At 34.5% G+C, this 22783-nt stretch overlaps 3 protein-coding genes across 6 annotated transcripts; 2 read left to right on the top strand and 1 right to left on the bottom strand.

Moving 5' to 3' along the window:
* Positions 1–776: 776 nt before the first annotated feature.
* On the top strand, positions 777–3674 carry LOC123716133 (transforming acidic coiled-coil-containing protein 3-like). Of its 2 annotated transcripts, none has more exons than XM_045671707.1 (2): positions 777–918; positions 1182–3674. In XM_045671707.1, the coding sequence occupies exon 2, from the start codon at positions 1252–1254 to the stop codon at positions 2212–2214; it is 963 nt and encodes a 320-aa protein (XP_045527663.1). In that variant the 5' UTR covers positions 777–918; positions 1182–1251; the 3' UTR covers positions 2215–3674. The 2 variants fall into 2 exon arrangements, with proteins under 2 accessions (XP_045527663.1, XP_045527662.1); XM_045671706.1 differs by having other exon boundaries at positions 777–1068.
* Positions 3675–3693: 19 nt separating this feature from the next.
* LOC123716132 (probable cardiolipin synthase (CMP-forming)) lies at positions 3694–5921 on the bottom strand. Its single transcript, XM_045671705.1, has 5 exons — positions 5352–5921; positions 5076–5213; positions 4654–4869; positions 4183–4278; positions 3694–4002 (listed from the first exon to the last, which is right to left on the bottom strand). Exons 1-5 carry the CDS (start codon positions 5754–5756, stop codon positions 3853–3855), a joined length of 1005 nt encoding a protein of 334 aa, XP_045527661.1. The 5' UTR covers positions 5757–5921; the 3' UTR covers positions 3694–3852.
* Positions 5922–6083: 162 nt separating this feature from the next.
* LOC123715909 (zinc finger FYVE domain-containing protein 26 homolog) lies at positions 6084–22700 on the top strand. 3 transcript variants are annotated; one of them, XM_045671275.1, is made up of 18 exons: positions 6084–6212; positions 6524–6633; positions 6719–8369; positions 8454–8572; positions 9447–11159; positions 11225–11323; positions 11459–12271; positions 12701–12975; positions 14074–14214; positions 14642–14766; positions 15431–15707; positions 16422–16560; positions 17299–17754; positions 18956–19178; positions 19497–19791; positions 19975–20109; positions 21510–21636; positions 22155–22700. In XM_045671275.1, the coding sequence occupies exons 2-18, from the start codon at positions 6568–6570 to the stop codon at positions 22320–22322; spliced, it is 6822 nt and encodes a 2273-aa protein (XP_045527231.1). In that variant the 5' UTR covers positions 6084–6212; positions 6524–6567; the 3' UTR covers positions 22323–22700. The 3 variants fall into 3 exon arrangements, with proteins under 3 accessions (XP_045527231.1, XP_045527233.1, XP_045527232.1); XM_045671276.1 differs by lacking the exon at positions 6084–6212 and adding an exon at positions 6277–6310; XM_045671277.1 differs by lacking the exons at positions 19497–19791; positions 19975–20109; positions 21510–21636; positions 22155–22700 and having other exon boundaries at positions 17299–17758; positions 18956–19179.
* Positions 22701–22783: the final 83 nt, after the last annotated feature.

Here is a 22783-nt window from a genome sequence, read left to right as displayed (position 1 = left end):
TTGCGGAAAGATCCAAATCGATCTACTCATAGATTGCATAAAATTGGCTACAGAATCCTTACTCGAGACACTTCTTTTCGGTGAGATCGTGCCACTTGGACATTTTATCGCCCATCACGCCGACTGGCTTTGCGCTTCAACCAGCGAATAAACGGGAAGATTTCATAACTTTGCATTGAACTGACACAAATGGTGCCCTCAATACGAGAATCCCAGTTGAAGCACCTGTTGCAGTTGATGTTGATCTCACATCCTCGTCAAACTTCTTTTAGAATCATCGGATCAATATCTAGTACTGTGCCGATTATCATTATGCTATGCTTCCTGCCCTGCGTCGCTTTGCGAGTATCCATGGTATCTGGCACTATAGGTCTGCAGACTGGGATGGAATGCGTTCTTTCTTTGCTTCCTACCCGATTTGTTCTTCGCTGGATAATCTAGATGCGGTTGCAGACTTTATCACTTCTGTTGTTCTGCATGGCATAGAACTTTTTATTCGTTTTTTTGCAATGCCCATCGGTGGTAAGTCAGCCCTGTTGTAAAGGCTCTTGCAAAAATTCAATTTGGTCTCTGGGTGTTGCAGGTCCATGGGTGCCGGTTAGCACTTAAGTGACCTAACTGCTGGTTTGCCTTATCTCCCATTAAAAAAATATTACCTACCTACTAAACTCAATTTCTGTATAAAGACTAAGTCTTTATTTTGTAATCTATCACTGTCAAATTGACTTACATTTCTTACTTCCTGTCATCTGTGGTTTAAATTCAATCAAATCTGAATTCTGAAATGAATCAACTATTTCGGGAATCGTAATTTATAAATATAAAACCTTTGTAAAGCTTACTGAATAAATTTAAAGGTTTTTTTTAATTATTTACGTATGTAATTTGTTGGAAATTAATGTTCGTCATATTCCTTTGGTGTGTTACTGTTATTTTTTTGGTTTAGATAACATTGCTTTTATTAAGCCATTTAAGGCTTTAACCTTGTGCGTAGGATGTTTATAAATTGTATATGCTAGAGGCGTTACTAATTTACTAGATATGAAAAATAATTTACATGGGATTCGGGTTAGTAATTTAATTGAATTAACCAAACATTTTTTAACATAGGCAAAGTGTTGTTAAGTGACAAATGACTCAAGAATTATTGTCCTTGAAATTAATTATTGCGTTATTTCCAGAAGACGATGTCATCGCAGGCAGTCCTAAACCTATAGGATTTTAAAACAGATTGCAAAGCTATTTAGTACCATGTCAGGTACAGAGCAAAATATATTGACCTCAATGCAACATTTGTCTATTCAATCAAGTAACAGTGGTCCATCTGAGAAACCAACTCAAGTGGTCACCCCTGCTGTTAATAGAAACCAGGCGTCATCAAAGATTACCCAAGTTAAAGGTACGGTTTCTCCTGCAATTGCGACCATTGATCGATTACTAAGTTTAGGTACACCAGCACCACCTCCTCCACCCGTCATACATAGATCTTCAGATATGGACCCACATACTGTTGAACAGTTGCGAGCCGTTAAAGAGATGCTTACAGCTCAGGAAGAAGAAGCTCACAACCTAAGAGAAATTAATCGTGAACTCAGAGACCGATTAGAGGAATGTGAAACAAAGATAAAAAAATTAGCAGAACAAAATGAGGAATATGCAGATAAAGAAAAGGCATTGTCACAGCGAGTGTCAGAAAAAGTAAGAAATAATAAACAAATGAGTGTTGTAATGGAGGAATATGAAAGAACAATCTCTTCACTTATCGGTGAAAGAGAATCTGAAGCTAAAAGATGGGCAGAAGAGAGAGTTACATTGCTGAGGGAACGTGATGAAGCTGCGGCACACTTGGCATCTATGGAACATGCATTCAATGATGTTCATACTAAATATGAGAGATGTAAGGTTATTATTCAAGGTTATAAAGGTAATGAAGAAACATTAAAAAGAACTGTTGAGGATAATACTGATGCAATTCAAAAATTGGAAGCTAGATATGAAACACTACGCCAACATGCAATGCAGCAATTAAACAAGGCAAATGCAGAGCTGGATTCAATCAAGAAATCTCATCAGGCAGAAATCCTTAAATTAAATGCAATGTTAAAGAAAAGTGAAGTCCATGCATCTTCTCTACAAGAATCATTGGCACAGAAAATTAAAGATAATGAGGAACTAACAGCTATCTGCGATGAGCTTATCAACAAGGTTGGGTAAGTTAATTATACTTATGTATCTTAAGTGCAACAAATTGTTAAATTTGTGTCTTAAGTTCAGAAACTCATAAATGCTATTATTAACTAACCAGTATAAATAATATTTATTTCGCACTAGAATACCTAATAGCCCCTATTCTAATGTAAACATAGAGCCTAAGTTCTAAATAAATTGTAATCAGTATACCTTACACATCTTTAAACTTACTGTGTTACCATTTCAATTAAAAATATTGTGTTTAATTGTAAAAGATATTTGTGCAATTTTTATGACAGTTTTTCATTAATTAGCTTAGGGTTTTAACATTTTGTGACGTTTATATTTGTTAATTTACTTTATTGTTAGTATTTGTTTTTGTAATCGGTGCTTCTATCTTTCAAAAAGCCATACATAAGATATTATCAAAAATCATTTTACAAAAGTCCTTAAAGACAGAATAACCTCAACATATTCTGTAGTCTGAAAATATAAAACCACAAACTATTACAAAAATAGATGCCATAATTGAACATGATTAAATCTAAATATTAATATTATATTCAGTTATATTTTGAATTTAGTTATAAAATAAGAATTTAATGTAACAAAACTTCAGTTTTATTATTTTTTATAAGTTTAGATTGTATGTAAGGCATTACTTTAATAATATAGTTCAATCAGGCTATACAATATTTATTGTTTCTTGATCTAGTCGTAATTATTTGTAGCTTTGCTTGAGATTCTAACAGAGTAATATAAAATGAGCATATAATTTAAAACTTAATAATATAGTTATGGTATATATGTCTTTAAAATCAAGACAATCCTACAGCAGCGGGATGCACTAAATATCTTATTATGTTTATGGCTAGAATGTTTTACTCTTTGAGCATCCATGATTTATACCAAAAATATAAAACAAGATCTTTTATATTAAATGTATATTTATTGTGTTGTCTGTTTAGCAATATCCACGACTAAGTTTGTGTGCCTTTAAAGATAAAATACCTACACCATCCAAAAAGTCCATGAAAAAACTGGGATATTTATGAATAATATAAGTTTTGCCACTAAATAGTAATTCTAAATGTGAAAAGAAATTGTTAACTTTGCGTGTGTGTATTTCATAGAGCTGTTGTCAAAGTATTTCAGTAGCTCATATGTTCATTTGTAAATGTAGTGTCTGTTAATACTGTTTTACATTAATCCTGGTATATTGAGTCATCAAAATAATCTCATTAATTCACCTTACTAATTATTTAAATTATGTATCATGCAATGGCAACATTCCAGATTCTATTTTTATAGCTTTTTTGACAAAGCACACTCCTCATTGATTCAGACTGAAACTGTATTTCTTTTTTATTATTTATTGTGATTAGTGATTGGATTTTTTTGATTACTTAAGTATAATTTTGTACTTTCATAGTTTACTGCATATTCATGTGAATAGAATGAGGAATAAAATTCATATTTTGTATCTCATTGTTTTATTTAACAAATCCCATGTAGCCTACTTACCTCTATTTTGAAAAAAGAAAACATTTATAATGTTGCCAGAATACAATTACTTATCATACACCTAGTCTAATAAATGTTGATTTTATATGCATTTTCCTGGGATTGGAAGACAATCAATAAATACATAGTAATTCACAATCATAATTTCTTCAGAACTTTATATGTATCTTTGTTTGTTAAATAACTTATTGCTGATATAACTGTAGATCCAGCGGTGACACCAAAAAGTGCTTGTAGAGCAGGGTGGTCCACATAACCAAACACTGGGGATGCTAGTGTTGTGCCAACCTTAATCATGTTAAAAATTCATGAATTAAAAAATATATTACTAAACAATAATGTTAATACCAATTTTATAAAAATTGGGTACTTAATAATAGTCCTATTGGGTCAAGGAATTGCATACTTTATGAAAGTACTGATAGCCTTCTATATACATAAAGTTACATTAAATCAAGTGTAATTTACCAATAAAAGCTGAATTGCAGTGTTCACTTTACTTATGAATGTGGGCGCGAGTTGAGCCGTAGCATGAGTCACATCAAAATAGCGACTAAGTGTTCTCTGTAAAAAGTAAAAGATAGTATACAAATAAATTTAACTAAAAGTATTCGAGAAGTATTTGAAGCATGCTTATAAAATACTATTAGTAAACCTAAATTATACTTTACATGTCAAAGTGAGTTTGAAATGCATTAATACATAAACATTTATTTATAAAGGGGTATTTATAGGACTGGTAAATTATTGCAAACATTATTGTTTATGATGCATGCATTAATATGTTCTCTTTTCTTTATCCTACTGAGAATATGAAAAATCATTCACACAAAGTAAAAGTAATTATAGTAAATTTAGTAAGTATATCAATCAATATTTATTTGTTCAAAAACTGTTGTATTACTGAATTATAAAGAAATATCTAAGGAAGATACTTACTGGTGGAGGTAAGCTTATGTATCGTATAACAAATCCAGCAGATACTAGAGCAGCATCTCTTGCAACAATAAGTAATGTTAATGCCAAAGGTATTAGGTTTTGACATGTGAGCGAAATAAATAGAGTTGCTATTAAAACTTTATCTGCCATTGGATCTAAGAATGACCCCATTTTTGAAGCTTGTCCTTTCCAGTTACGTGCAATCCAACCATCAAGCTGTGAAATAGTCAAAATATTGTTTATATAGATCAAACTATTTAACCAATAAGTCCTGTGGTAAAATATATAATTTGGACAAAAGACTAATTAATTTACCTCCTCATATACTGGTGATAATATATATAGACATACCAAAATAACATAAGCATTATAAATTCAGGTCTAACTAGATTTTAGGAAATATTTTGTACAACCAAATTTACCAAATCTGTGATTCCTGCAAACGTCAATAAACCAAGTGCCAGGTGATAATCATCTTGCATAATAACATAACCCAGGTATGGAGACATTGCAATTCTTGTGAAGCATAATATGTTAGGTATAGTAAAAACATTTTCTTTCTGAAATTAAATCTTCGTAAAATAATTTTGATATTGTTATGATAAAAATATAAATAAATAAACTGAATCCTCTTGAAGGGTTCATGAAATATATTGAAAATTAACCTGTTATATATTATAAATATAAATCTTACATACCTCTACAACTCCTTCAATTTTTTCTTTGACTTTAGCTTTAGTTTCAAGAATATCTTTGATTAGGACCTCTTTTTTTACTCTTAGTTTTTTACTAGTTACATCCTTGTGTTGCTTAATATCGCGAACAAACTCCACGCTTTTAAGTCTAATTTTTTGTTCTGTATCTCTAATTTGTTCCTTTTTTTGTTCAAATGCATCTTTTAAAGCTTCAGCTCTTTTTTCTAAATTCTGAAATGACTTTTTAGTATCTGACGAATAGACGCATACGAAGGGCGAAAAATGCCAGTGATTTTCGTGAGAACTATGTGCCTTTATAGTTGTATTCTTAAGACATATTATAGTACTAAATTGTTTACAGTAAAAGCTTTGAAAGTGCTTAAATAGCCTGTTTGTTTTGAACCTCATTATTGAACCACACGTAAGTCTGTTACACACAATTTTGTTATTTTATGAAATATAATGAAATCTTACATTTCTATCAATATAATTGTTTAACCAACTAATTTTGAAAAAAATAGGGTTCAATATTTAGAATTAAAGAAATAGATATTTGCGTCCGAAATGCATATGATAATTGAAAGATGTCAGTAATTAGATTTACAATAAAGTCTGAACTACAGAGTACATACTTGAAGACTACATACATACTAAAAATATTATAATCTATAGCAAAACGAGAATAATTTATTTTGTTGAACAAATGTCTAGGACTTAAAAAAATTAGTCTATACTCTGTAGGTATTATTCTGTGATCTGGCCCTTTGTACAACAAAGTGTTGAATTGAATAACATTACAAAATAGTGAATTTATTTTTGTTATTATTTATCAGAAATACTTTGTGATTTTAATAGAAAATTAAGGTATAAATATGTAAATATGTCATGAATATACTATGCTGTATTTTTATACTATATGTTTCAAAGTAATGTTTTTGCAGTTTTTAAGATAAATGTAAATAGTAAGTTTAATTATTTAAGCTTTGTCATATCAATTATTATGCCTTCGAAACTAAGTAGATTGTTAAAAACTATAGTATGATATATATATGGCATGTCTTTATTATATTTAAATAATTTGATGGAATAATCTCATTATATACTCATTTAAAAATATATAATTAACATGATTTCTTATACCTGATGTATTATTAAAACTTTATTTTAATTTTCAGTTAACAAAATTTAATATTTAAATTATGTGATAATCACATGAAAAATGAAGGAAGATGAGTTTAAGTATATGCTGTATCTACTTGACAACCCCACTCCTGAAATTTATGAGGTAAGCATTGCACATATTAATGGCAAAAAAGCACCTTTGTAATGCTTTGCTTCAAGATTTTGATAAATTTTTTTTATTATTTTAGGAACTCACACAAGTATTTTTTGATATTAAAGCATCCAAACCAATTCAACCTCTATCACAAGAAATATTTAATTTTTTTAAACAAAATCTCAAAAACAATCCTGTCACAACATCTGAAATATTGAGATTTTATCAAAATTATGTAGATGCTGAAGACTTGAAAAAAATAAATGCTCTTTATATAGATATTTTAAAGAGTGAGGTAGATGAAAACAGTCCGGATAAGCTAATAACTGTTTTATCATTAACTAAATGTAACAATGATTTCTTGTCTCAGTATACAAATGAAATCCTTAATTGTATAGCTGGAGATGTATTTAAGCAACACCGAAAACAAATTTTAATTAGTTTAGTGCCACAAGAGAAGCCACAGTTAATTCACAGTTTAACAGACCTTATCCATAAAAATGATTCACATAAAGCATTTAAACTGACAGCTGAATATATGATAGAACTGTGCTATGAAGAAAAAGTACATTGGTTACTAAAAGCTGCAGAAATTTATAAACAACAGCTACATGACATGAAAACTGTAACATTTCAAATTAACAACTTTACTAAACAACTACTAATAATGGTGCTTATTGATCTAACAAATTGTCCTGAAACATATGATCTAATATCATTGGTAAATCAATTAAGTAATATATTCTCAATTCTTGATACATACACAACTGCAGATAAACAGCTTCAATTTTATTTGACTGAAGTTAAGAGAGAGCTGACATTGATAAAATTCTGTTTGGAGAATAATTGTAAAATTACGACAACATCAGTTTTAAATCAAATTTTAGCACAAAGTGCACTAACTGTTATATCTCAAGTCTGTCGACTTTCCAAGATGGATAGGTATAAAGTATCAAGATTACTAAATATGAATAATGATTTTATTTTGGAGTTAAAAGCCTTAAGCCACAAACATGATAGAAGAAATAAAACAAGTGGAACTAATTGGGATATATCTATTTATAATAGCTACTGTATTATTACCAAAGTTATTGACACAATTTTAGATTCAGTTGAAGGAGCAGAAAATTTAGATGAAATTAATAATTGTATGGATGATATTAGGCGACTCCTTTCATCAATACAACCCTTACATTGTTGTATAGAAGTTATAGAAAACATATTTTCCTGCTTATTTTTAAGGTATGAATATGTCTCATGTTATGAACATAATCAAGATTTCCCTTGTGGCACTCATTCCGAATGTTCATATTTTTACTCGAAAAAGCACATGAAAACTCCAAAAAATACAAAAAGTTCTAGTTCTGGTTTTATGTGTAACTCTTTAATTACTCAAGTTATTTTAAATACATTGAAGACATGCTTGGAAAGTTTATCTAATAGAAATGAAGTAACAACTTGTACTGAATCAAATACTATAGCAAGATTAAAGCGGCTTCTTGATGTGGTTAACCATTCAATATGGAAAATGCAGCTCGTTTCTACTCTATCTCCTGATACAAGTCCCATACAGATGAAGCTATGTATGGACTATGTGGAAGTCGATAACAGTAGTGAAGATGAAGACAGTGAGATGGATTTAAAGTTAACTAGAAAAAAACCAAAGGTGCGACGCCGTCATACCAACCCGAAACCAAATAGTGAAAGAGCTATGCTCGCGTCTACCATTTCAGCTTCAGACGAAGGTATAACAAACCCTTATTGGGGAATATACTGTATCGATAAAAAAAAATTGCATTACACAAATTCAAAGATACGTTTTTTTACAGTTTGTAGTCTAAAGAAGAATACAATTGATTTTATATCGATAATGCTTGCAAAACCTAATAGCCTGGTGACTTTAGCACTTTACCATAACGATTTTTCCAAAGCCAATCAAATTTTGGAGGTAAGTTTTTTCATCCAGTTTCCAGTTTTAAACGAAACTTATCATAACTGTGCTCATACAATTTTACTTTTTAAAATAACAGAGAAATAATCATTTCGTAATTTTTAAATATAGATTTGATTCGCGTGATATGAATCGACCCAAAAGTACATTAGTCTATAAAACTAACAAGTTAACAACAATTTTTTTATGGTACTTTAATCAATCAAGTTTCTTCTCAATTTATGATTAGTAGGGTCGGGTGTGATGGGTACGTCATGTTTCAGTATAATACAACTAAATACTCTTTTGATTTAGAATCTTAATCAAAAAGAGTAAGAAACCATTTTAAAAAATCACAAAAATAGTTTTTTATTGACAAGATGCGTTCAACTCCTAAGTCCGGCTGGATTAAAAATAGATAAATATAAAATCTAACATTGCTGTTATTCTGTATCATTTTGTTTCGGTACCTCATAATGAATATTTTTATTTTGAAAATATAAAAGTAATTATACATGTATATATATATATTGTTAATCAATACGTTTTGGTTTAAACATTGGCATTTATTGTTTCCGTGTTTATATAATAATTCTTATCGCAAGTCAATAACCTAACATGTTGGCATAACAACATATTAATTTTCTGATATGCCGGTGTGTTTACATTGCATCTCATTATATTATATTATGTTCATATATAATGATTTTGTATGTTTTTAAACTCTTTTTTACTACAACAAACTCGCCCCTGTTTCATTTTTCTTTGGAGTCGTTACTCATTTGTTATTGTGATAATTATTTTATCACGGATATTATAAGATAAAACATAAAAAGATAGATAATTTATATAGAAATAATATATAAAATACATATCAAAGCATGTTTTTCAGATGTTCGATTTGTCTGACTCTGAAATTGCTACTGAAGTCACATTTACTGAGCAACTCCGGCATCTTATTTCAAAAATTAAAAATATAGTTTGCTATAGAGACTGCTCGAGATATCCCACTAAAGAATTGTCTGACTTGTCGGTCGTTTCGACGGAAGTTATGGGCCTCGTTGAAGGATTCCTCGCTGCCAATAGAGCCCCTAATTCTTTTGATATTATTGAGTTGGGATCACGCCACCCACACTTACAACTATACAGTCACCACAACTCACCATTCATAAATGCTGTCGACATACTTATAAGCAGTGGCCTAAACAGAGAAATTACGTATGGTCTTATCAATGTTGTCGAAAGAAAACTCGCTGAAGTCAGAAGTAGTACTGATGTTGCATCTGTAAAGAAAGTTAATTATATAAGATTTGTTGAAGATATTGCAAGCGTTACTTTTGAGATATTCGGAAACACAGACAAATCATTTAATTTCACAGACAATATATGCGAGTTGATAACTGATTGTAGAATTCCCATTAGGCACAAAGAGTTTTGTAAGCTTAACCAACTTTCAAAAGAATTGAAACAATGTTGTATTGATTTAGAAGAAATAGTCAATCCGAGCGAATCCAAATTAGATGAAAATTTACTGCAACGATATCATCAAATTTACATGAACGTTGTCGCTACGTCCGATAAAGACATTTGTAACATCGCAGAGGTCACCCGACAGGGGATCAAAAAAACAAGAGTTCCGTACCTTAGAAAGTGTTATATGTATACAAAGTCTGTGTCTCAATTGGAACACGAAAATCTGCTTAATGAATCTCCCTCGCCATGTGATACCCCATATTTTGCAGTGCTGGAACGTCATTTACACAATATCTTCGGTAAAATGTTAAATGACAAGAACTTGCCTATAACATTTTTGGAGCCTATATGTAAAAAATTAAATGTCAATTTAATTCCGAAGCTCATCTTGAACTTCTGTCCGTCCATATCCTTAGTGGGTACACCGAAAGAGGCAACAGAAGAAAATTTTAATAACCTGCTTCACGTCGTATTTGGTTTTAAGAATCCAGAAGAGAAGCTTTTCGTCGATCCTATAGCGGACTTTGCTCCTTTGCCTCGGACCCCAGACCCTCAATGTCTGACGTATGTAGTGTTACATAACTGGGTGCTCGCACATATTATCAAGAGAATACATACATCATTAAATGAAACGGAGATGCAACAAAGTATTGACGATCGAACTAAATGTATGAATAGATACATGGAGCTGGAAAGATTCGATAAGACTAAAGTACTATTTGATGAGAACAAATACCTTGCTTCGTTGCATACTGTGATAGATCTCGACAAACTCTTCTTATATTTGCCAAAATTGTTGGAGTGTGGTAAAATTCTGCAATGTCTGAAGATAATAGACTCGCTGTCGGAACGGCAGCTATTGCAAAGTGCGAATTTAAATAATTTAAGAGATTTAATACTATTTAAACTAGCAACTAATTCGATGGTAAATAAAAATTGGAAGTATTGTCAGTATCTAAGATGTCCGGAGTTAAAGGTTGATTTGGTACTGAACAATCTCAATTATTGGTCTGCTGAAGGTGCCTTAGAAATTGTTGATTATTTAAGGTTCATGTTGGATAAATCGTCCGTTGATGATGATTTATTTCAAATTTGTACAGATTGGATGGCTAAAATACCTTTATATGAGCAGGTAAGATTATACATGTCGTTATTGTTTAGATAATATTTATTAATAATCATTTAATTATTTTGCAGATAGCGTCAATAATGGGAACTAACCATTGGTATGCTATCTATGAAAAATCTATTGAAAACCCGGAGAACATTGTGGAGATCTTAATGGATAGTCAACAGGTAATATATGATGGATTTGGTATAAGATCTTCCTTACCAAAACAGGTTTTCCGGGAATCAAACCAAGTCGTTATACTGTACATGTTTTTGTATTACCCTCGTGTATGTATATTAATTGATTATTGTAATTTTCAGTTTAAATTATGTTTAGACTGGGCTGACATCCATGACGTAACGGGACATATGAAAAATCTAATCATTGTGAACTTGCTACGACAGTTATTCGAATATTCAAATCAAGCGACTCCCTCCGTAGTTCAAAATCTGTTCGCTAGATTATCTCCGCCTGAAGCTTTGGAGCTGATGTTAGCCGAAATTTCAAAAGTCAGGAACGTGGAAATGCTTCGAGTGTGTCTTGATTATATAAATTCCCATTCGAACTGTTCGAAACCTTTTGAAAATCTAAAAATCGGTCTGCAAATAATTCTGGAAATGGAGGCGAATTTGCGTCACCTATTCTGGGATTTGATTGAGAAACCTTTACTTATGTTCGAGCAATTGCTGATGAATGGCAAACTGGATATTCTGACGGAAATTCTAAACAAGATATCTCCCAACTTGAAGCACGACACGAATGGCGATTACCTCTATTACAATATGAAAACCATTGACTCGGTTGTGATATCACGCAACGCGGTAGATTCTCTGCTAAGGTACTATGCGGAGAAGGCGTTGGATATGAAAAACCCGCGTGTCTGTCCATCTCCACCTTTAAAACCGTGGGACGATACTTTACTACAATCGATTGATTCGATAAACTTGGAGGGTGTGTCGCGGCCATTTGTGATGCCGGAACAGGTGCCTTCAAAGGAACAATGGTTGGAGGATTTTACGGCTGATAGATGCATGTTGTGTAAAATCTCGATTTTCTCAATGATCATACGGCGACATCACTGTAGGAGATGCGGTCGGCTCGTCTGTCACGCGTGTTCTAGGAATAGGATGCAGGTAATCCCAAAAAGAGCTAATAGACAATAGATTGGTTGGTGACGTTGACGTCATCTTTAATATCATGGACCTCAGTAGAATTAGTATCTGTGCATGACACAGATTTTTGGCGTAGCGATGTGTTTATATTTACGCGAATTAATTCGGCACAACCGAACTTACTCTAGTTTAATAATCGTGTACGAAGCCTAATTACCTATATACTAAATAATAATTCTTATAACACTACATACATATTTGTCTATGTCATATTTTTATTTACATTTATAGAAAAATATAGAAATTGTAAGGGATGCGAAGGGCGACCTTATCGCTAACAAGCGATCTCTTCCAGGCAACCCTACTTTCCTATGAAATATATAAAATAATAAATACCCATTGAAATATCAGCCACCCAAAAAGGTCACGTATATATTTGACATACTACAGGTGCCAACATATCCAAGTGGAGTAAAATTCCGTGTATGCGACGACTGCTATATCCAGACTATGAACAAAAAATCTTCAACGGATCAGGATAATATCATTACGAGTAGTAATTCCGACTCAGCTGGTAGTGGAGTCACCTGTATGGACTGGAGTCTATCAACCAACGCTAAAAAGAATGATGCTGTCCGTGATGAGTTCAGCTATGAATTTACACCTAATGTTACTCTATGCTTGTCTATTATGAAGATGCATACTATAAATCTGGATTATCCTAGGTAAGTTAAACGCCATGGAATAAATGTAGTTCCGTAATAGTTGCCATGGTTACGATGAACATTCCATGTAAAAATAATAAACATACGATTTTTTTTAAATTTATATATACATGTCTATTATAATATTACGCAAAACCAGTCGCGAGTTTCTTAAGGCAGTTTTAGCCGAGTACCTCTGTGGAACCAGCTGCCCACTGATGTATTTCCGAACCAAATCGAGTTAAGGTTCTTCACAAAAGAGCCTACCCATTCCTAGAAAGCTGGCAACACACTCACGAGCCCTCTGGGATTGAGAGCTTCCATGGGCGGCAGTAACACTTGACATCGAGCGAGCCTCTTGCCCGTTTGTTCTATAAAAAACAACCTTTTAGGTTTGGGCGTCAGATTTCTGTATGATGGTATCTGTGTCATGATCATTTCTTTTTTCTAATAGGTAAGTAGGTGATCCTTCTGTGCCTGATACACGCGACTTTTTAGATCTAATCCCGGTTATATAGGTTGGGGGGGGGGTCTCAGTTTAGACTCAGAATTTGTCCGTTGTGCGTAGTCCTGGCTAATTTAGCCAGCCTAGCTCCTTCCAGAAGCACAGAAGTCTCCTGGGCACAGGCTTCACGGAGCACAGTTCTCGTATTCTAGGACTACGTGGTTGGCTGATTCCTCTGCGCTGAAACAGCCTCTGCACAAGGGGCTGTCTGTCGCGCCTAAGACAAAAAGATTTTTATTAAGGAGACAATGGCCCGTAATTGTCCCTATCATTGTTTTGAGATTGGTTCTATTTCAAGCTTAGAAGTCACTTTGTTAGTTGCGGGTTCTCTGCTGGCAGAGCCATTTTGGACTGTCTGCTGTCCGCACTTCGTGACCATCGCTGAACTTGGAGTTCTGGCGAATCGAGGTTCGAACTAGCGCAAGCAATGGAAGGAGCGGATACGGGCCAGCAGGGATCATTCCGGAGCCTCTTCTTGCAAGCTCGCGGCAGCATTATTGCCAGAGAAGCCATCCCAATTTTCTTACAATGTTTTCCGCAAGCTAGAAATAGTCATTACTGTTCTACAACAGTATCTAAGACTATTTTCTATTAATTTATTGTTATACTTTCAGATTTCTTCTCGACCGAAGCGACGAAATAGCCCGAGAGCTGTCGATCGGCAGCTCTGGTGATTCGAGATGGCTCGTACGTGCTCGACGCTCGCTGCTACTAGCCGCTGCCGAGTTGTACTCGCGCGCACCTACAGACAAGCCGTGAGTTTTTTCTAATTAATATATTTTTGACTTTGTATTTTATTTATTTATTCAAGCAGACAATCATAAGTCCTAAAGGTTAATATTGTGATAGTTATAATATTTTCCTAAATATAATACTAGTTGGTTAGGTAAAGTATAAAATACAATGTATTCCATTAACAGAGAGCTGTATATCCATAGCTGGTTTATTAGAATATTCAATCTGGATGTAGGTCAGTTTTGGCCAAAATGTGTCCTTCTGAAACGAGGGATTATGGGACCTATTGAGAGTCTGAGTGCGGAAACTGAGTCCACAATTCTGGGGTATCTAAAGGGTACACGAAATTTAATTTAGTTAAAAGTTTAGGGTAATCAACCTGATTCATAAACGGAAACGATATCTTTTACTGGATTATTAGAAAATTATTACTTTTATATATCATAGGGGAGCTCGAGTGGCAGAAACAGGGGCGGCTCACGTAGCCCGATGCCTCTCTCACGCAGAAGCCATGGCCACGCTTGTCCACCATCAGGCTCACCACTTGGTGCCGCATCATGGCGCCCATCCCAGTAAGGCACATTCCTATTTCATTAACCGCCTTTCTAGATTAGGTTTTCTGGTTGTCATGGTACTCTGTGTATGTGATATTATTGGAATTGGATATTTGATGACATGATTTAGACTACCAAACACGCGTGTAGGTGGATGTCCAGAAGTTTCCCTGAAATTCAAAGTCAAAATGCCAACTTAAGGTGTTCCTTTGGACTCGACTGTTGTCCAGTTTTATCAAAATTGGATCGGTAATTTTTGAAATATGTCCATGTCAATTCAAATAATTTATTCCAATTAGACCACCTAAAATGACACTTTTGAATGTTAAATAAAACATAAACATGATTCTAGTTATCCCTTCCAAAAGGTAGTTTCGTGTGAACTTGAAGAAACTCTTCACTTACTCCTCTACGATATCTATATACATTAGTTAAATAATTATAAGTGAACACAATGTACTCCTAGAATAAAACTACAATACAAGTCAATTATTGAATTGTTGGTATACACGTTCCTGACATATTTACAAATATCGAAACCGTAGAATATACATTAAAGAGTAATAAAAAAAAAACATAAAACTGTGTGATGATGTTGTCAGACTCTGTATATTTTTCCTAATCTACCTAATTATAGTTTTCTGGACATGCATACCATTTTCTCATCATATCTAATCTCCAGGCCAAATAGTCCGTTCACTCTTGGAAGCTGAAAAATGGGAGTTGGCCCTGGAAATAGCCACGAAATCTGGTATTCCGCGATCGAGCGTTCTCGGCGCTTGGGGCAAGGCGTGCTTAAAAGCGGGCTGCTTCAGAGAGGCGAGGAGAAAATTCACTTTGTGTTTTAAAACCACACCCAACGTTTATATTGATATGTCAGAGGAGCTGGAGTACGGAAAGGAGGCAGCCGAAGTACAGTTTACGAACAGAAAGGTCCATAGTTTGAGGACTGGCGAAAGGTATATTGGAATGACATGAATGGGTGACATGTTAGGTGATGGCGGGTCCATTCCTTTAGTCCCTTCGTTCCTAGGCAAATCTCTCTTTAAACGTAATTCCACTTTTTTTCAAAATTCCCAATTTTCATCAAAATCGGCTTTGTAGTTTTTAAGATATGGACATTTGTGGGACTATAATGTATGCATCTTGGTTAACACATGTTTAAAGTGACATGGGATGTCGGTTCTATTTATTATAATGCGGAAATTAATTACTATAAGAAATTAGTTTTTACAATTTTGTAATAAAAAAAAAATATTTCTTAATATTCGATCGATAACGTCTTTAGAGAACATTACTTACCTGGGTTAGATTTTCGGCGACTATTTATTTATTTAACACAACACAAACAACCCGAGTGCCGAAAAATTATACTAAAAAATTAAAAACGAACATAATAAAATAATTATTAGTAATAAAAAAATGTGTTGTCAGTTAAAAATAATTAGGTTCACACAGTTGTCTCTGTAATACGAACTCGGGGGTTTCCCTAACACCAACTCCAAACGTGGCTTTAACTGAAATATCAAAAAATTCTAATACTCCAAGATCGAAATATGGCGAACCGAGTTTACAATAAAAACTTTAGGGGTTTGTAATCGTTATCTAGGGGTATTTGTAGTTAGTCCTAGGGGGAACTAAAGGTCTCAAATATGCTTTGAACTCAACGCCAGGTGCATTTCAACATCGAGTACACAATCAGAGGGTCGTGCGCGAACAAACCCACCATTACTTAATGAAATTATTAATATGCTTGAAGAGATGAATTATCCAGTGAATCAACAGCTGCTCGACAAAGCTGAGAATATTAAGGTAAGTGAACATTTCATTTCATCCAGGGCGATTGAAATTGAATACTTAAAAAAAAATATAATTTGAGGGTACACATAAATTCAATGTTCGGTACAGTTTTTACTTTTTTCGCTCAGTCTCGATTCCGAATTGTATGCTTCATCACTCTAAGAGCAGTGTTGGCCTAGTGGCTTAACCGTGTGACTCTCATGCCTGATGTGCCCCGGCTGTACACAAATGGACTTTCTATAATATTCGCTCGAACGGTGAATGAAAACATCGTGAGGAAATCGGCTTGCCTTAGATCCGTATCACCTCGACGTCTGCCGTTCCACGACTGAGCGTTTTTCAAGGCAATTCTTGCCGCGCTCTTCCGCTATGTGGAACCAGCTACCCACTGAAGTATTTCCGAACCAATTCGACTTAGGGTCCTTCAAGAAAAGAGCGTACCAATTCTTAAAGCTGGCAACGCACTCGCGAGCCCTCTAGCATTGAAAGTGTCCATGGGCGGCGGTATCACCTAACATCAGGCCTCCTGCCTGTTTGCCCCCGGTTCTATACAAAAAAAAAAAACAAAAAGTCGACGCCGTATATCAGCCACAGGAGGCTGATAGCCTACTTGCCTATTAGAATGACAAATGATCATGAAACAGATACAAAAATCTGAGGCCAAGACCTAAAAAGGTTGTAACGACACTGTATTATTTGTTTATCCTCAAGGAAGCATCCAAAAATATACAGTAATAAAATCTTTCACAGACAACAAACGAAAAACTATCGACGATGAATACAAGCAAGAAGATACTTCCATTAACAGAACCGGCTCTAAACATAATGCATATGTTGGCGAGTGTTAAAAAGATAAAACAAGGCGATTATAGTGATTTCCAAACGGCCACAATTCAGCCGAAAAAATCTTTGAACATTCTACGACGTAATAATACAGAGAAATTTGATCATCAAAACAAAAGGCTTGACCCATTTTTTTACAAGGAATGCGTGTTTTATTTAAGTAATTACGGATCTCATGTTGCGAATATCATGTTTTATTTGAAGCATAGTAATTTGGGGGAGGTGATAAAATATTGCTACGAAAATGCAGTTGACAAAGAAGTATTTACCGAATCAGTATATATGGAGTGTTTGAAGACGGATAAAGTTAGTGAAATGTTGAAAGCGATGAGCGATTTTGACAGTAGTCTCGAGATGTGGTCGGTGAGTAAGTATATGTATAGTAGAGATTTTAGTTTTAGGTTTGTTGTGTAATGCGGCAGATACATTTTTGTGTCTGTTAGACGTCGTCTAAACAATTATTGCACATGGAACTTGTTTTGCATTGCATATTCTTATGTTTGATGTATAGAATTATTTCTTTAAGTTTTTTTATCGATCCGTTTTATGTTTCCATATGTTACATTTATACGTAGTTGATCATTATATTAATTGTATTACATACATTATATGAGCAGTGTTGGCCTAGTGGCTTCATCGTGCGTCTCTCATTCCTGAGGTCGTAGGTTCGATCCCCGGCTGTGCACCAATGGATTTATTTTCTATGTGTGCAAACATTAGCTCGAACGGTGAAGGAAAACATCGTGAGGAACCTTGCCTTAGACAACAAGGCGTGCGTCAGGCACAGAAGGCTGATCACCTACTTGCCTATTAGTTTAACAAATGATCATGAAACAGATACAGAAATCTGAGGCCAAGACCTAAAAAGGTTGTAGTGCCGTTGATTTATTTTATTTATACATTATATCCTGTATCTTGGATGTACAACTGTAGTACAAATGTCGCAGCCAACTAGCTTAAGCCGTGTAATCAAGCCTCTCAATTAAACAGCGACCTGAAAGAAATTCAGCCAGTTGATGAAACAGCTAGGCAGCTGACTTGGATCGACTTTCATGACTTGCCTAGCCTGTTGACTGTTAATTTAAATTCAGTTCCACTTTCTGCCACCAAAGCTAGCTAGGCTAGCGTCGAAACTCTTCAAAGTTTAATCAAAAACAACAAGTATAATGGAACAGTGTAGTTACAATGATAATGTGAATTTAGCTCTAACTGACTTTGAATTTAATTTTAAATACATTTTTTTTATGTTAGATGAAAATTCTTTTTTATTTGTGCCACATGGTCCGCTCTATCGTACAGCCAGTTTATAATTGTTGTTACAAACGCTTCGGCTGAATATCTTTCAGGCCGCTAGTTAAACGGCTTAGTAAGCTGCAACATATACATTGCATCCTGAATTTTAAGGCGTCCTATAAAACAGTCAAATGTCAACATAAAATTGCGCTTACACATGATTCTGCGTTACGTTTTTAGCGCCTGTGCTACGCTGTATAACGAATAAATTCATTAAAATAAAGTTAGGTATAGAAAGACTACTCGGTGAATTATCATTATAACATTACAGGAATATATAATGCACATATGCCGTACGTTAGAGATGAACAAACGTCTCGATGCGCTATACGCGTTGCAGTGCGGTAGTGGCCAACATGCGCGCGCGTCGGCCTCTTGTGCATTGCTTTATTCGCGGCCAGTGATTGGACAAACGTTTGCCACTCTTTTGGCAAGACAACATCACCTTACTGCGGGGTTACATCATTTGGGACAATGCGTTCCGGTTGCAAATAGTAAGTGAAAATTTATCTGATTTAGTTTCAATGCCTTGAGTATTACATGAGTATACTATGTACTTTGGTTGGGTTTATTTAACTTTAACTACTAAATGTTCTAAGCTATTTTGGAAGAAACAGTATAGTCATAATTATAATGAGGGGCCATTCAAGTAAGCACTATAGGGGGGGGGGGTGTCTTTGATTTTCTTATTTGGTGATTACGTCAATAGTAAATATTTATTTCAGTTCAAAGTTCAGTCCACTAATAATAATTGTTCATAAAACAAAGATTTAATTTGTAATTGTATACTTAAAAATCTATGCTATTTTTAGGAATAAATGACCCTAAGTCAATACAGTTCCATTTAGATAGAAATACCATAGACAATTTGATGACAACGTTTTCTCGACAAATGGAATTGGCTAAGTACTTGGCTAACTGTGAAACTTCTAACAGACTAAACGACAAAGTGATACACGATATAATACCCTTCAACACGCGTCAGTCAGAGACAACAGACCATAGACCGCTGACACTCTTTGGTTCTAATACAGATAAAATTAAACTTATAGCCGTTATACTGGCAGCTGGACAGTCAATTGAAAGTGGATTTGAACTAGCTTTTAAGTAAGTTAACTAGATTTGTTTAAAAATTTGATATTTTTCTGTACCCTGAAGCATTGCAGAAGTAGTTCTACATCTCATACATACAAAAAAAAATAGTTTGTTTCGACATCTAATTTTTTTTGAACCTGTTTAATATTTACTATCTAAAGTTATAAATATATTTTAACGATTCACATTTTTTAGAATTATAACAGAACACAAGCTCGATTCAATGAATATATACAGTCACGTGGCTAGATATTTGGTAAACACTGATCGATTCATGGAGGTGAAGACACTGGCTAAGTGTATACGAAGTTCAAAGGAAACAGCTGCTAAGTAAGTACCTGTCAAAAGGGTGGTACCAGGTGCGATCTGGAGATCGAGACTGGCACTAGGATATCCCGGGATGGGTTATCGGTCATGTTGCTTTAGCACAGATAGCAGCTGGACAAATTCTGCTGCAAATCACCCGTCTCCTGTAGCTTAGTGTTTGACACATAGCGCAAAAACTGCGCTAATAACTTAAAATCTAGTAACAGGTTTCTATCTCGGGGCAAACGGAAGAATTTACCGAAGGTACTCCTTCAACGCTCACAGTGGACTTAACCAATGTGAGGGGGCTCAATTCTGACCTCAACCGCGGTTCTCTTTCACCTAGAAAGTGCGTAACCGGCCTTATTCTTCCTTACTGAGACTCAGATATCCTCCTCGGCTGATACTTCCTACCTCTCCTACCCGGGGTACAAATTGGAACATTTTTTTGTGCCGCGGGCTGGAGTTTGCGTGTACGTCAGAGAGGATATCTGTTCTCGTCGCCTCGGGACTCTTGAAGGAAGGGACCTATCTAGCCTCTGGCTGCGCGTAGACTGTAATGACTGATCACGATTGCGAGACGATGCCAAGACGACGGAGTACTACGCGCTCTCCGCGGCCCGGCTTTTAGGGTTGTTGCCGTATTTGGCACTATCGGTCAGCAGTTTGATGTGGGATGCGGTCTTTCTTAGCGTCCTACCCATGGGGGTCTATATGCTTTTCGTCGGAAGCTCCAGATTCCGTCGCTGCCTAAATACCTTCCTTGTTGTCCAAAATAATGGAATCCACTATTATTAACAATAGCCATCTCCTAATGTATCTAGAGGGCTAGCAGCTGATTAGCAATTAACAATACTGCTTACGTCGTGGTCGATCATCTGGTGACCTTCTTGTATACCTTACACATAGATGGGCAGAGGCAATTAAGATCAAGCGCTAGCGGTTCGTCCGAGCTGTTCGAATCGTCGTAGACGAATCCCTTTTCGAGCGGCTTGATCCCTTGGGGTTACGTCGAGATGTGGGCTTACTCTGCATCATCTACCTCATTTACCATAGAGAGTGTTTGGATTAATACCTGCAGCTGAGTTTCATGATCGAACCTCGAGGCATAATACGAAATTCTACCCGTATCACCTCAATGTCCGTTGTTCCACAACTGCGCGTATTCTAAGGTAGTTTATGCCGCTCACCAACATAATGTAGGACCAGCTGCCCATTGAAGTATACCCGAACCAATTCTACTTAGGATCTTTCAAGAAAAGAGCGTATCAATTCTTAAAAGGTCGCGAACCTTCTGGCATTGCGTGTCCATGGGTATCACTTAACATCAGGCGAGCTTTCTGCCCGATTCCCCCTGTTCTATATAAAAAATCTATTTCTATTTGTCATTTTAAAGCTTTTTTTTACTAAGAACTTTCTTCTAGTCTGATGAGCGACCAAGTATTAGAAGCGGGGGTGTCAGCCGTAGTTCGGCGCTGCGAGTCTCGAGGGCAACTGTTTGATGAACAAGCTGAAATACTCATTGCAGATATTAATAGTGTTACTATAAAGGTGTGTGTATAGTTTAAGTTTTTATTAAATAAAAAAAAAAAACAATTCATACTAATTGATACATTTTACCATAATTTGTAGGTAGTTACAAAGATTAGAACACAAAAAAGTGTTTTAGTTTTAGCCTGTTAAAATTGCAAAGAATAATGTCATATTTGCAACCTTATCTGTGTCTCAAGCCTCTGAAACATTATTGATATTATATTCCTTTATATGCTAATTAAAATATGCCAGTGAATTTCACAAAAAAATAAGCAATTTGTCTGCTTCATTGGAAGTTTCAACATTACTACTGTATTTATTATGATGTATAATATTAAAAGGCCTTGAGCCAAGAAACCCCTATTTACATGACTTAACTGTTCTTATAAAAATTAAATAATCATGGACTAAATTAATGGTTAAATTGAGATAGATAAATAATGAAACACGTTAAAACAGAAGCAGATATTTGGTTTGTATCATACAGATATGTTGCATTTCTTTCTACAGTTCTGACATTTACATAAATTTAACAGATATCCTGTTATCTCACCTGCCACAATGTAAGCAGCGCCTACATCATGGCTGCTCGTAATGATCGCACCAATGACCTGCGCCGGGTGTTGCAAGAAGCTGAGAGAATTGGCAATGATCAAGTGCGGAATGCATGCTTAAAGAGACTTACAACGAAAAATAAAGCCTAGCTGAACCGTTTGATATTATATCTGTGATTGTATTTATAGGGATTGAGTATATTTGAGATAAAGTTATATTTCTATTGTTTAAAGGACATATTATTAGTATATAGAAATTGGGTATAAACATTTTAATAGCTTATTATTCACTGCCTTTTTGGCGTGCTTTATTATTAAATTTAAAAAGTTCAATGCAATTTATTTCTCGTTTTTGTATAAAAAGTTTTATTAAAAAAGTATGTTCTCAAAGTACACATTGAGACAAGACAGATAACCATTATATCAGAGTAAACAACCAAGTATCTAAATGTTTTTGGTCTCAGTTTGTGATAATTCTTACCAAATAAGTTGAATGTTCATTGTAATTTTTAAATATATGGATTATTATATAAATTCTAAACATTTTCTTTTCTTATAATGTGCCAATATGCATATTATTAATTTATGTATTATGGCTTAATCATGTAAAG

This window comes from Pieris brassicae, chromosome 11, assembly GCF_905147105.1.
Source record: "Pieris brassicae chromosome 11, ilPieBrab1.1, whole genome shotgun sequence".
Classification (NCBI taxonomy): domain Eukaryota; kingdom Metazoa; phylum Arthropoda; class Insecta; order Lepidoptera; family Pieridae; genus Pieris; species Pieris brassicae.
The sequence above is the reverse complement of the archived record's forward strand: the minus strand, read 5'-3'. Positions and strand labels throughout refer to the sequence as shown.

Excerpts from the sequence above, each read along its gene's own strand:
- LOC123716133 (XM_045671707.1), top strand. The coding sequence starts at position 1,252 with ATGTCAGGTACAGAGCAAAATATATTGACCTCAATGCAACATTTGTCT.
- LOC123716132 (XM_045671705.1), bottom strand. The coding sequence starts at position 5,756 with ATGAGGTTCAAAACAAACAGGCTATTTAAGCACTTTCAAAGCTTTTAC. Across the intron at positions 4,870-5,075 it reads TTGCAGGAATCACAGATTTG|CTTGATGGTTGGATTGCACG; the intron begins GTAAATTTGGTT and ends ACTATTTCACAG. Across the intron at positions 4,279-4,653 it reads ACATAAGCTTACCTCCACCA|AGAACACTTAGTCGCTATTT; the intron begins GTAAGTATCTTC and ends TACTTTTTACAG.
- LOC123715909 (XM_045671275.1), top strand. The coding sequence starts at position 6,568 with ATGAAGGAAGATGAGTTTAAGTATATGCTGTATCTACTTGACAACCCC. Across the intron at positions 11,160-11,224 it reads AAATACCTTTATATGAGCAG|ATAGCGTCAATAATGGGAAC; the intron begins GTAAGATTATAC and ends ATTATTTTGCAG. Across the intron at positions 16,561-17,298 it reads ACAAAGCTGAGAATATTAAG|ACAACAAACGAAAAACTATC; the intron begins GTAAGTGAACAT and ends AATCTTTCACAG.